This window comes from Arachis hypogaea, chromosome 12 (genome assembly GCF_003086295.3).
Source record: "Arachis hypogaea cultivar Tifrunner chromosome 12, arahy.Tifrunner.gnm2.J5K5, whole genome shotgun sequence".
NCBI classification, from domain to species: Eukaryota; Viridiplantae; Streptophyta; class Magnoliopsida; order Fabales; family Fabaceae; genus Arachis; species Arachis hypogaea.
This window is the reverse complement of record NC_092047.1, coordinates 100,548,992-100,563,361: the sequence shown is the minus strand read 5'-3', so window position 1 is coordinate 100,563,361 and position 14,370 is coordinate 100,548,992. Positions and strand designations below refer to the sequence as shown.

Sequence of the window (14,370 nt, the reverse complement as noted above, 5' to 3'; positions counted from 1 at the left end):
AATACATCAACAAAATCATAATTCATCCCTCCTAAACATATACATTTATGTTATTAAACCATTACTCATCAATACATACTCAATCCAAAACTTACCAATTCTATACCAAGCATTCTCAACTTTCTTATCCAAGCCGCAATTCATCAATCCACCACTTCTAACAAATTCTTAATTGAATAACTCAATCTCATTAATCACCAATAATTATAATTCAATATCATCACACGCAACTTTCATAATTCATCAACAAAGACATCAATTTCACCCTCAAAACCAATGGCAACATAATTTATACCATTCACTATAACCATTCAACAACAATACAATTCAATTCCTAACCTATGATCATCTAGCCTAAGTTTTCACAGAACATTATATATTAAATATGCGAAACCTAAACCATATCTTGGCCAATTTTCACGTATTATCCAAGTCAAATCACCAAAACTGCACAGCCCCACAAGTCCAAAAATTACCAAAGTATTCACACCAATCCTCCACCAAGCCTCAATTGTCCAAAATCACGTTCCAATATGTGCATAAACACCTAAGTTCACATTGTTCACATATCCATACACTAATTCAATACCCAATACCCAAATTCAAGAAATTAACTAGGGTTCTCGAATCCTCACCTTATCCAAGCGTCACACAAGCAAGAGTGAATATTTTTCTCAAGCCAATCGAATCCTAATACATCAAAATGGCAAAAATTCAACACCATTTACATAATTTCGAAAAATTGGGGGAAGGAGAGGCTGAGAGTGATAGAGTAGCTTACCTATGAAATTGTTCCGATGGAATTGTAGAGCTCGATGCGGTGATCGCGTAGCCACAAACAGTGCGGCGATCGGCGATCGGAGCTCGGAGCAAGAAGTTATAGTGGATTGAATTGAATCCAAAGGTTTTGAAACCCTTCCTCACCACTCTTTGTGTTCCTCAGTGTGGGGCACTTAATGAATGAGGAATGAGCTGAGCTCATTTGGTTTTTATGAATTGGTTGGGTCTTGGGCCCATTTTAGGTTCGGTTTGATCAATTCAGCCCGTTTGATTCAATTTTAGGCCAAATTCTTTAAAATTAGTGTTAAAATTCTTGTTTTAATTAGCATTATCTTATTTTACTATAAAATTAACATTTCTAATTTTTTTATTAAAAAATTAATTTATTAACTAATTATTTACTAATTTTTCGAAGTTTATAAATATCACAAATTGTAATATTATTTATAATACTATATATTAATAAGTATCTTATTAACAGGCATTTTGGACAGGTGATAAGGTTATTTAGAGTAGAAATTTTTTATGTTATTTTTTATGTTTTTATATATATTGATTATTTTCTTTTAAATAAGTCTTCAGTCTTTACTTTGTGTTGCTATTTTCATTTAAAGAAATAAGAATATAGTGATTAATTAAAGAAATAAGAATATTCTATACTAATACGTACTAATATTCTAAATTTGTTCAAACTCGTCAAGCTAACACAGTTTAAATATTTTTCAAATAATAGATATAATCATTGTTTTCAAACTCGTGAGTTAACTCGTAAACTCGTATGAGTTTATGAGTTTAGATAATGAAATCGAGTTAACTCGGACACACATTTATTTTTGGGTAGACTCGGATAGACTCGGACAGAATCGGTCAAACTCGCAAGTTTGAGAACAAGTCAGCGAAGTTGATTTGAATGCCCATTTTTGCCAAAACGACGTCGTTTTTGACGCAAAAAAATAAAACAAAAAAAAAGAGAAAGGGAACAACTCAGCAACGTAACCCTAATTCCAAACGGTGCTAACACTCTCACTCTTTTCTCCAAGCCCTCACTCTCTTCTCCAAGCCCTCTTCGGCTCTTCCCCAAGCCCGTCCTTCGCCGCCGTCCATCCCTCGCCGCCGTTCCCCAAACAGCTCATCACTGTCTCCCTCTCCGTTGTTCTCTTACTCTCACTCTCTCACTCTGCTCTATGTTGGATTTGTTCTGCATCAAAGCACATGGACTCATGGAGCCTTTGCTGTCCGCTACTTCATCATGCTGTCGTCATTCGTCGTGTCCTCTGCCATCTGCGACGCTACCGTTGCTTATTTGCGTGCATAGCACAGCAACGCCTGGTTCCTCAGCACAGCCTGTCACTTTTCTGACTCCATTCATTCATTCAGATTAAGGAATGGTTTAAAACAAAACTAGTTACTGAAGTGCTGCATTTTGTAGTTGTTACTTAGTATTAGTTTAGTCTGTTTTTAATTGCTGCTGCGTAATTTGTAGTTGTTACTTGTTAGTTGTTAGTGTTATTGTGTTAGTTAGTTGTTACTTGTTAATGAATCTAAATATCTGAAAGATTGAAACTCTGAAATGTTAGTGTTAGTTTAGTCTATTCTTAATTGTTGCTTCTTGTAATTTGTAGTTGTTACTTGTTAGTTATTAGTGTTAAACTGTTAGTTAGTTGTTACTTGTTAATTAATTTGAATATCTGAAAGATTAAACTCTGAAATGTGTTAGTTTAGTTTATTCTTAATTGTTGCTTCTTGTAATTTGTAGTTGTTACTTCTTAGTGTTAATTATGAATTTATCAACTTTGATAGGGGATAACTTTACAATTGAAATCTAAAATCTGAATTTATTATTTATCAACTTTGATAGTGGATAACCTTGTAACTGTTTAGTGGATAACTCTGTAATAACTAATTTTGCAACTGTTTAGTGGATAATTTTGCAACTGAATTTGAAATTCTGTATTTTAGTGGATAACACTAAAATAATTTCTAATTATTATTCAAAGATGGATAAAAATAAGTGGATAAATTTGCTAAATTAATTATTTGGTTTGTTGATTTGTTGATTCAAGGACAAAAGTACAAAATGTCTGAGAATGTTGGTTCAGGGATAGGGTCTTCAGTTCTTAGTATTCCTAGATCTACTGAAATGATGTTTCTGATGAAGATGGTGAAGATGATGATGTTGATACCATGGAAGATGAAGATATTTGAAAATTTCAGTTTTAGAGTTTTACTTTATTAGAACATTTAATTGTTGCTTTGTTGTTGTTTTTTCGGTTGTTTTATATGAAGCTTTGATTTTGTGATCGTGTGTTTTATGTTAAACTAAATGCATACTTGTGAAGAATTTGAATGTGTAGTCTAAAGTACTTGTTATAGTTGTAGTATTATGTTAATATATTATGTATTTTGATGTTGAAATTGTTACATTTAAAAGTCTATATTTGAGTAAATATATATATAAATATATATATATATTATACATGATATATATATTTTTTATAAAAAATTTATAACAGGTGCCATGTGAATCGCTAGAAACATGTGAAGTGTATGGCTAACCCAATAACGAAAGTTTCGTAAGGGAACTGGAGCAGGCTACCATGAGACAAAAGATCTTCTTTCTAAAGAGATTCGATTCGGAACTATGATATGTCCAAGGTCCAAATCTTCTCCTTTGAGAATAATCAAAAAAAGGAATCAATTGGAACATAAAAACGTGACTGAATTGGTCCACCATTCACTTCGGAGATAACCTCGGACATATTTTTTAAATATAAAAAAAGTAAGCATCCTGCCACGAAGCCAAGTAATTAATTAAGAAGGGGTAGAGAAAATGCCTCGAGCCAATGTTCGTACGAGTTTACGAGTCGAGTCTAGGTCAGCTCCACAAATTTATCTAGACTCGTGAGTTTGACAACCTTGACTATAATTAATATATGAGAGTGTTATTGAGGCACCCACAACAAAAATCACTTTTAGTAATAGATTTTTAGTAGTAATAATATAATAATTATTATATGCCTTATTAACTTGTGTTGTTGTGACAATTATATATTTATTATTATTATATAATGATAATTATATACTTTTTGCGATCATTAAAAAGATTTTTACTGTCAATTGTATAATTGTCACTAAAACTTTTTTTAATGACAAAGTATAAGACGGCTAATGCCTAATTTCTGGCAAATATGTTAACAGGTATTTTTATTGCCGATAAATATGTTAGCGGGTATTTTGCTCCATCCTCAGCCCTCAACTTTGCTCATTTTCATGATTAATTGAACTTGATTTTTACTGAATAAGTTCTACTAATTTGTCATGAATGTCACAACCTTCACATCCATTTTACTATTATTTTATACTCCAGTCTTGGCTCTAACAATTCTTGTAATTTTTAAACTTTTTTTCCTGAAATTAATTGAAAAACCGAAAAAATCAAACCAAACCAAACTGATATTAATTGGTTTGGTTTGGTTCGGATGATCTCGATAAAAAATCAAACCAAACCAAACTGTATAATTAAAATAACATTGGATCGGATGAATTTTTGTCAAAAAATCGAACCAAACCGCAAACCGAACTCCCCTAGGTGCCATTGTGTGCGTGGACACACATGCCAAAATTCTGGTTTTCTACAACATTTCATATTTCAGCTCTAAACCTCATTTTCCAATATTCATAACTTTTTCTACAAAATTTTATTTTCCCTCATCCTTATATAGTTTTAAAGATCTTTCACCTAGCTTTAATTTAGAACTAATTTCATTTGATTACGAACTTCGAGCGCCAAGTTAAGCCCTGTCAAAAATTGATTTTTACCAAACTTTGCACAATTACTTAATCTCACCAGTTTTCAATCCAACTCACTTCTAAACCATACCAAAACCTTTTCTAAGCGTACCCGACATGTATTTATAAATTCTCTACCCCTTTCTAACTATTTCAACACCTAATCAACCAATTATCCAGTGAATCATTCATTTCCAACAATTTCCATCCATAATCAACAATTCAACAATCTAATCAATCTTACAATCAATTACAACACTTACCTCCAATTACCACGTGAAAAATTCCTCACCCCATCACGGCCTCCGACCCAATGTCCACATCAATCATATTTATTAACAATCAAACCATAATTTCATATTCAAATTCAATTCACACATATGCATTTATTGTACCTAATAACCATTCTACTCACAATTTGCAACCAACAAACAAATTTCATTCAAATCCTATCTTAGGGACAATTAACCTACGCATTCACATAATTTTACATAATGCCTACTCGAAACTAAAATCCATACCTCTAGGTAGCGGTTCCTCCAACACTTTGATTTCCTTCGGACAACTCCAACGTCCACTGATTTTACACCAGGCGATCCTTGAATCCAATTTTGCACCAAAATGCACCGGTTAGTTCCGCTTCACCCTAAATCCAATCAAATCGAGCTCTGTGTTATCTAATCACATAATTTTACATAATTCAACCTAAATTCATAACACAAATTTGTGTAAACGATTGAAAAATTTTTTTTTACCTTATTCCTTGTAGCCTTAAGTTAAAATTCCACTAGAACTCACAATTGAGTCTGCCCTAAATATAAAAAATTCAAGATTTCTTCAAAATCAAAACTAAAAAAGAGAAATTGAATAGAAGAAAGAATTGGATAATAAATTTCAAGTTTTTTACCATTTTTTCTAATAGAATCGAAGAGAATTTTGAGACGAACGCGTGGCTACAAATGGCTCATCAATTAGAGCTCTGAATCAAAAGTTATGAGTGATTGAAGTTGAAGGTGAATAGTGAGTTAAGGTTCTTCACTTCTCTTCTCTCTTTTAGTTGTGTCCCTCACTCTCTCAATGTGAAATTCTAAGTTTGGGTAAAGTGTGAGGGTGTTAATATATGTGGGCTTGAGTTATTGGGCCCAATATGGGCTCGGTTTAACCGTTTTAGTTTGTTGGTCCAATTTTGAGTCGAAACCTTTAAAATTAGTATTTTAATTCGTATTCTAAATATTTTTACTTTTTCAAATTATAAAATTTTTATTTCTTAATCTCTTTGGTTCATAATTAATTTATTATTTAATTATTTATTAATTAATCAGGAGTTTACACTGATTGAGTTCGGTTCTCCGTGGTTTGGGAGATCGTCAATCTCACGTGGGGAAGCGAAACGTTACTTTGTGTTTTAAAGACTTGCTTCTTGATGAGCTGTTTTGATATTTTAGTTTTGTTAACTTTGGATATCCATTTCATTGGCCTCCGAGATGATTAATCTCCGGGGTAGGCGTTTTGTCGAGTTTCATTTAACGTTTAGAATTTACTTGTTAAAAAAAAAAAGGAAAACTTTACTTAAATGAAAAATGTTTACAACGTGAGGGTCTCGTTAAAACCTTCTGTTGCTTTGGGTAGGAAAGAGTTCCCTTTAAAAACGAGAAAGAAAAATGAATTATCAAAAAAGAAAAGATGCAAAAAGATAAGTTACCAATTCTTGTTAATGTAAGTGACTTTTCCTCTGGATTGTCCTATTTGTAGCTTTTCTAAGTCTCTCTCCGGTTCTGGTCTCGATAGGTCATCTTGTCAGACGTTTAGATCACGAGAAAGATTTTTATGGTGGTTGATTTTGAGTGTATGGCCTAAACCATTTCTCATTTATGTCTTTGGATGGGGTTGTTTTGAGGTGCCATGTTGTTGTGGTGTCATTTATTGGCGGCCACAACCTGACTCACTTCTTCGTCGTTTATGTATTCCCTCGCCGCGCTCTGAATCTCATGTGTCGACCAAGCGGGTTTCGTTGTAAGGTGCTTCCGAAAGTCCTCATTCATTAGGCCGTTAGTTAGGGACAGAATAGCCACCGAGTTGGTTAGTCCGTCTATGGTTAGGCACTCGTCGTTGAAACTATCAAGATATTTTTTTTGTAGACTCGTCCCGGTGTTGAGTGATGCCTAGGAGGCTGACGGATGCTTTGCTTTGGCTATACATGTGGTGAATTGTGCAAGGAATTTTCGAGAGATGTCGCTGAAGCATGAGATCAAACAGTTCGGGAGCGCGTTGAATCACTTGATAGCCGGACTGGCTATGATTACCGAAAAGGCCCAGCACCGGATAGCGTCGACCGCTCCTTCGAAGTTCATCCTGCCCTCAAAGGTCGTTATGTGTTCTTGGGGGTTTTTGGTGCCGTCGTACTTCATGTCGATTGGCTTATCGAACCCTTTTGATGACCTTATTCTTAGGACTTTCTCGGTGAATCGGGTTGCTCCCAGTACCACGCATTCGTGTTGCCTTCGCTTGGAATTTCTATGGTGTCTTTTTCTATGGTCCTCTCAGTTGGAATATCGAGATCGATTGTGATTCCTACGCCTCTTGTGACGTTGATCCGAGGTTCTCGTTCTGTGCTCCCTTCTAGAGGCGGTTCGAGATATCGATTCGCCCGTGTGCTCTCGTTGGTAGTGTTCATTTGTGGCAATCCTACCTTCCAAGGTTTGAACTCGGTGACAAAGCTCCTGAATTATGCGGTTTATATCTTCTCCTAGGCCGTCGAATGACCTGCTTCTATTAGACTGATGATCTTCTTCTTGAGACTGCTGTCTCGATTGAGTACATGCCGTGTGGTTGTGGACCACGTTGGCCACCCGCCCATGGCCTGGGAGGTTGCTGTGGTTCTGAGATTTAGGTTGATCAAACTATCGATAAGAGTTAGGTTCCGAGTTTTGGTTGAGTTGCTCCTCACAGACGTCTGTCATGCTACTAGAATCTCAACAATCTTCACAGATGGCATCAATGTTCAAGCGGTACCTGAAGGTTCAAAAAGTATTTGTTTAGGTGAAGAGGGATCGGATGTCTGTCGGTCCGGCTGGTGAGGTTGAATTTGATAATGTGAGGTGATACCTGCAAAGACATCCCAATGTCTAAGTCAAAAAGCTAAAAAAAAGTAGTAAATAAATGTATAAAGTTGAATAATAATATATGGAAGAATGATGAGACTCCCTTTTTATAGGTTTTAGCGAGTTATCTTATCTTTATAAGAAGGATTGCATTTTACATAATTTTAAAAAATAATTAAAAGGGCAAAAAACTAGAATAAGCCAAGGCAAGTTGAGAATTACGTAAATAAACCAAATTGAAATTCGTTTCAGTAATGAGCCAAGAGCTATATATATGTAATTCGAACCAGCTCAGTTCGAATTAGATTCCTTAGTAAATCGAACCAGCCAAGTTCGAATTAGGTTGATGAAAAGTTGGTTGTAATTCGAACCAGCAAGGTTCGAACTCCGTCTCCACGTAAATCGAACTAGCTTAGTTCGAATTATAGGTAAGTAAAGTCTTCAAGTAATTCGAACCACCCTGGTTCGAATTACTAGTGATTCGGCTATATAAGAAGTTCGAATCAGCCTCATTCGAACCATTCTCACCTTCCCCTACCCCACCAAATCTCAAAGAAAACAACCCAGATTCTCTCCGAGGAAGACCTGAACGGAATACTCTGCTGATGGGGGACGATCCGGCACGGTTATATCGCTTGGACGGAGTCGCCCATATAGCTGGGGTCATCAACGAGGAGGTTAGTACGGAAATAACTTTGTTCTACCGGTACATGTGACTTAGTGGTTTTGCATGCGGGTTAGATGGTGGTTTAGTTGGTGGTTTATGTTAGTGGTTTATGTTAGTGGTTTCCGTTAATGGTTTATGTTAGTGGTTTCTGTTAGTGGTTTATGTTAGTGGTTTATGTTAGTGGTTTATGTTGGTGGTTTATCTTAGTGGTTTATGTAAGTGGTTTACGTTAACGGTTTATGTTAGTGGTTTATGTTAGTGGTTTACGTTAGTGGTTTATGTTAGTGGTTTATGTTGGTGGTTTATCTTAGTGGTTTATGTTGGTAGTTTATATCGGTGGTTTATGTAAGTGGTTTACGTTAACGGTTTATGTTAGTGGTTTATCTTAGAGGTTGTCGTTAGTGGTTTATGTTAGTGGTTTATGTTAGCGGTTTAGTTGTGGTTGTTTTATGTTAGATCTTTCATGTCAGTGGTTTATGCTGGTTTCTTATGTTAGTTGTTTATGCAAGTGGTTCTCGTTCTTGGATTTTTAAGCGGTCATATTTAGTATGATTTTTTGGTTTATGAATTATCGTGTTGATTATGTTTGTCACTGGTAATTAAGTTGGTTCTAATAATGCGGTTCATTTCTTCCGCAGCCTCAGCGATGCATCAGGAGCATGCGGCGGCAGCAGGGCATGCTCCTCGATGACAGATATGTTCCGTACCTGCAGATGGCCGGTCTATACCATCTTGCAAGGTTGAACGATAGATGGTTCCGGTTGGACGAGGCCCTTGTCAGTGCATTCGTCGAGCGATGGCGTCCGGAAACGCACACGTTTCATATGCCGTTCGGAGAGTGCATGATCACACCCCAGGACGTGGCATACCAGCTGGGTTTGCCAGTGGATGGGAGTTACGTCAGCGGCTGCCTATCAGAGTTCCAGATATACATCCAGGGTGGCCGTCCAGCCTGGGTGTGGTTCGAGGAGTTGCTTGGAGTGGTACCTCCTCCTAGCCAGGTTCAGAAGTACGCAGTCAACTGCAGCTGGTTTCAGGAGACTTTTGGTGAGTGCCCAGAGGGAGCTGATGAGGAGACTGTGCGTCAATATGCCCGTGCGTACATCATGATGTTGTTGGGCACGCAGCTGTTTGCGGACAAGTCCGGCAACCGCATTCACATCAGATGGCTTCCGTTTGTAGCTAGGCTGGAGGAGATGGGGACCTACAGCTGGAGTTCTGCAGCACTGGCATGGTTATACCGGTGCATGTGCCGAGTGGCGAACAGAAATGTTATCAAGCTAGCGGGCCCACTTCAGCTACTTCAGTCATGGATTTTCTGGCGATTTCCTCGGTTTAGGCCTGCAGGGTTTGAGACGTTCAGCTGGCCATTGGCCTCGAGGTACTGTACTAAGCCTTGTCTATTTCAATTTACTATACATAACTACGTGTTCATTTATAATGTATTGGATACCCTAAGCACACATTTAAGTAGCGGTAAGACATGTGTATGATGCAGGTGGTCAGGTTACAACCCTTCCAGTAGCAAGAAGGGTCCTAGAGTTCAGATGTGGAGGCTCTGGATAGACCGGTTGCAGGATAGAGAGGTCAGTATGTTACTTAATAAGTTTCTTTATTTAACCACACTTTACGAGTTGGGTTCATGAGTTGCCCTGACACTGTATAGTTCTTGGTGCAGTTTATCTAGATGCCGTACAACAGCCCCGACGTACTTCAGGTTGTGCATCCAGAGGTTTTGGAGCCTCGGCATATGGCGCTGTGGCGGTCTGTTACGTTGCTTATCTACTTTGCCGTCATAGAGTGGCATCAGATAGATAGGGTTCTTCCGCAGTTTGGAGGGGTGCAGCCCCGTCCACATCCCGCCCTGAACATCGACTTTCTGATGTCGAAGGACGGCAGAGGCGGCGATCGATGGTTCCCGTACCATCTGCAGAAGTGGCATCTCCATTGGGAGTCCCGTGCGGAGAGCGTGCTGAGGTTCGATGTTGTTGCTGACCCTGGTCCATCGCATGAGTTCCTGGAGTGGTGGAGTCAGCACAGGAAGAGGTTCTTGTCTCCAGATCCGCACTTGGGGGATCCGAGAGCCGTTGCTATTCCTGTTGAGGCCTCACAGCGGGGAGCTGGGCGAGTTCCTGAGATGGATCGTCCTGACGACGTGCCGGACAGGCGGCGGGTTGAGAGGAGAGCTCGCGTGGGGACACGGCGGAGCTAGCGTGATTGGAGATGGCTTGATCGTGCTATGGAGGATGATGACGAGGCCGGCCCCGCTGGGGGTCGACGACGAGGCCAACGAGGCAGAGGTAGAGGGCGTGCTGCGGTTCATGCCGCTGCTCCTGACCCTGAGGACGATGACGACGATCAGCATGGGCCCGAGGGCGGGGATGGTGCAGGGGCGGCTGCAGTTGCTGGTGTTAGTACCCAGGATGGGGGGCACGGAGGTGAGTGGTATGGCTCAAAGATGGGTGACGGGGCTGAGCCTAGTGACGCTGGACTTGGGTCGGGACCTCTTGGACATTACTTTGTTGGTATACCCGCCGATGACCAGCCTCAGCAGGACGATACTCCATGGGTTATTCCGGGATCACAATGGCAGGACTTTCTTGGCGCAGATACGCTTGATGCGGACTTCGGCAGTCCACAGTTTCTAGAGGAGATTACGGCTATCATGCAGGAGGACGTGCCGGGCAGGAGGCGTGGTCAGACCCCCGGCACGCAGGCACCCTTAGATGTTGATCTGAACGAGCCTGCTACGACACCTGTTGGTGACCAGTTTGGTTTGGGAGGTACCCCACCTTCCGCCTACACCGCTGCATCAGAGTCTGTCGCTGGGCCGTCTGCCGCACCCGTCCATTTTACGCCACCTGCACAGCCTGCCCCGCAGGAGGACGCGGATGAGATCGAGGATGAGGAGCCGTTTATCCGCAGAGGTCAGAGGCCACGGGTACCCCGTCGTTGTGGGACGGGCTCCCACTTGTTTAGATGATTTACTTTTCATCTATTTTGGATGTTAGGGTTCATTCATGTATGATACCCATGTGGACTACTGTTGTTACTTTAGAGCTATTTTTCCTTGTTGTTTGTTCATCTTATTGTACTTCGAAATCTGGTATTTACCTAATGGATCAGTGAATATTTATTATCATTGAATCATATAACACTTTAATGTTGACAATTAGTTATCAACTTTTGCATTTATGGGATTTCTAGCTATACTCAAATTCGAAAACAGCTTTTTCATTACTAGAAGGTAGAAAGATCAACAGATTACATAAGTCCTCAAACATAACATGTAATAGGAAAAATAAAAATCAATAATCACTAACACTAACAACATCGCTACTATTGGCCCCCCGTGTGAGACGATCCTCCAAGCTGTGGGCAACTCCGACGGGTGTGTCCGGGTTGGCGACAGAGGCCACACCTCTTTGGTCGGTTCGGATCTGCCTCGTCCATATTCGTCCGTATCCTAGTGGATCTTGGACGAACCTCTCTCGCACGCCTCTTGGCAGGGTCCGGAATCACCGTGAGCCCGTCGTAAGGTGGCCAGAAGCCCTCCGGTATCGGTGGTGTGAATCCCATCCGGTACACACTGAACACTGAACTAATCTGATACACGCTGTGAACATAAGATGACCAGGTAACCCGTGAGTAGGCGCAGCATGCAAGTGCGTGCTGGCACGGGAAATGAAGCGCCTGGAAGTACCCGCAGTCACAGGTCCGAGAGGCAAGCGATACTCTATAGCTACCCAACGAGAAAGAACCAGTAGGAGTGGTCTCTGCTACGGTGAACTCGGAGTTATCACGGTCATACAAAGTCACCGTGAAGCACCTGGCCATCTTCAAGTTGGCCTCAATAGACTTCACCAAGTGCTGACTGAATTGTTGTCCGGTTTCCATCTGAGCCTCAGCCTCTCTCCCCTTACGAACAAAGAGTTCCGCAAGCCTATCATATGTTGCCTTCACCAGGGAGGATATAGGGAGATTTCTGACACCCTTGAGTGTTGAGTTCACACACTCGGAGATATTAGTCGTCATGTGACGAATCTCCGCCCATCATCACGATGCTGAGTCCACAAGGAGTAGTCAATCCGGTTCGTCCACTCACACATCGCCGGGTCTTCAGACCGCAGAATATCAAACCAGTAATCAAACTCAACCTCGGTCTTCGCATAAGCCGCATTCACTAGAAGCCTCCGTGCGTCCTTGCCCTTGAAGGTAAGGGCAAAATTAGCCGCTACGTGTCGAATGCAGAATGCACGGTATGCAGATGGAGGTAACCAACCTCCGTCAGGTGCCTCAAGCGCAGCCTTGATGCCGTTATGCCTGTCCGAGATAACCAGCAATCCCGGCTGCGGTGTCACGTGCTGTCGAAGGTGGGAGAGAAAGAATGACTAAGACTCTGCATTCTCACCCTCTACTAGTGCGAATGCAACAGGTAGAATATTCGAGTTCCCGTCCTGTGCAATCGCGATGAGCAACGTTCCCCCGTACTTGCCATACAGATGTGTGCCGTCGATGCTAACTAGCGGCTTGCAATGACGGAATGCCTCGATGCACGGTGGAAACGTCCAGAAAAGTCTGTGAAAATACGCTTGAGACTCGTCAACTTGTCCACCAACTCGAACGGGGCTCGTCCGTAGGACTGCAACAATACCAGGCATCGTCAACTGGACTCCCAACACCCACCTAGGGAGCTCATTGTATGACTCATCCCAGTCACCGTAGATGAGGGAAATAGCCTTCTGCTTCGCCATCCAGACCCTCCTGTAAGTTGGCCTAAACCCAAAGTGTGCTGCCGTGGCATTTAAGAGCACCTTTATGCTGACGGATGCATTGGCCCTAACCATTGGCATAATGAACGCCGATATCACATGATAATCCAAACTCCGGTGGTCACTAGAGATGGAGGTGGCAAGGCAAGTGTGAGGTCCATTGTACCGTTTGACCTCCCAAATGCCCTTGCGCTGCCGGAGACTCAGTCGAATCAACCATGTGCACCCATTCCCAAACTCAGAACACTTGCCCACGTAACGGCGATGATCAGACTCCACAACCTTGTACTGTACCCCTCGCCGGATGCTATAAGTCTTCACACTTAACAGGGCCTCATCTTTATCCTGAAATTGCTGACCAACCTGGAACTCTGTCAGACCAGCAGTCCCTTCCACATCTCTAGCCCCGAATCCAACAGAGTGACCAGATACCCCCTCCTGCCTCATGGCATCCAAGTCCAAAGAGGAAAAATGTGGTGGATACTGCTGTGTGCCAGAGCTAGAACCACCTACCGTCAATGCAGGCTCACTCGCTCCAATATCATCGCCGCTGTCATCATCAATCATATCCGGCTCGACGTCATCCTCCTCTCCTTCCCCCAAAAATCCATCTCCAACGCCAAGCGGTGCAACGCCCGGTAAAGCGTTCGGCGCAATGTCAAATGATCCTACCTCGTCCCCTCCGCTGCCATTCAGATCAGCAGCAAAGGACGGGGATGCGACGGGTTGGACCGTTGGCTCGTACACAGGGACGGAGGAAGAAGCAACGGCAGGCCGGGAACTAGAACCGGCTGCCGTGGCTAAAGTGGTGGTATTCCGGTTCGAACTCCTGAGCTGGATACCACATCAACAAGCTTTGCCAACAATTCTGGTGTCCTGACCTCCGGAAACTGCCGCCGACAAAGAAACATTACTTGCAAGTCCTCATCACTACCAATCGTGAAACAATCATACTTCACGGTATCCTAGAGGACCGTGATTGGAATGCGATAGAAAAACTTCTTAACCTGCTTCGCACCTTCCAGACCGAGTTTCATCAGCACAGATCTAACAAGGTCATCATAGCTCGTCCTAGGACTAACGACAATACAGAGAGGATCCTTATCTGTGAACTTCACACCGGAACGAGTTTTTCTCTTAATGGATCCTCTGTGGTGAACCAAAACAACAAAACTCTCCTCACTAGCCATCTTACTCCCTCTAATGAGACCACTCACGTTTAGAAACATATATATAGGCTTCTGTCTCCCACTAATTCGAA

At 41.5% G+C, this 14,370-nt stretch overlaps 2 protein-coding genes across 2 annotated transcripts; one reads left to right on the top strand and one right to left on the bottom strand.

Moving 5' to 3' along the window:
- Positions 1-9,161: 9,161 nt before the first annotated feature.
- On the top strand, positions 9,162-10,549 carry LOC140176815 (serine/threonine-protein phosphatase 7 long form homolog). Its single transcript, XM_072208368.1, has 4 exons — positions 9,162-9,432; positions 9,520-9,718; positions 9,836-9,923; positions 10,025-10,549. The coding sequence occupies exons 1-4, from the start codon at positions 9,162-9,164 to the stop codon at positions 10,547-10,549; spliced, it is 1,083 nt and encodes a 360-aa protein (XP_072064469.1).
- Positions 10,550-11,676: 1,127 nt separating this feature from the next.
- On the bottom strand, positions 11,677-12,372 carry LOC114924920 (uncharacterized). The gene is made up of 2 exons (XM_029291094.1): positions 12,213-12,372; positions 11,677-12,113 (listed from the first exon to the last, which is right to left on the bottom strand). The coding sequence occupies exons 1-2, from the start codon at positions 12,370-12,372 to the stop codon at positions 11,677-11,679; spliced, it is 597 nt and encodes a 198-aa protein (XP_029146927.1).
- Between the last annotated feature and the right edge of the window lie 1,998 nt (positions 12,373-14,370).

Coding starts and splice junctions, on each gene's coding strand:
- LOC140176815 (XM_072208368.1), top strand. CDS start 9,162: ATGCCGTTCGGAGAGTGCATGATCACACCCCAGGACGTGGCATACCAG. Junction 9,433..9,519: donor GACTGTGCGTCAATATGCCC/GTGCGTACATCA, acceptor TTCCGTTTGTAG/CTAGGCTGGAGGAGATGGGG. Junction 9,924..10,024: donor ACCGGTTGCAGGATAGAGAG/GTCAGTATGTTA, acceptor CAGTTTATCTAG/ATGCCGTACAACAGCCCCGA.
- LOC114924920 (XM_029291094.1), bottom strand. CDS start 12,372: ATGACGACTAATATCTCCGAGTGTGTGAACTCAACACTCAAGGGTGTC. Junction 12,114..12,212: donor GGAAACCGGACAACAATTCA/GTCAGCACTTGG, acceptor TCACCGTAGCAG/AGACCACTCCTACTGGTTCT.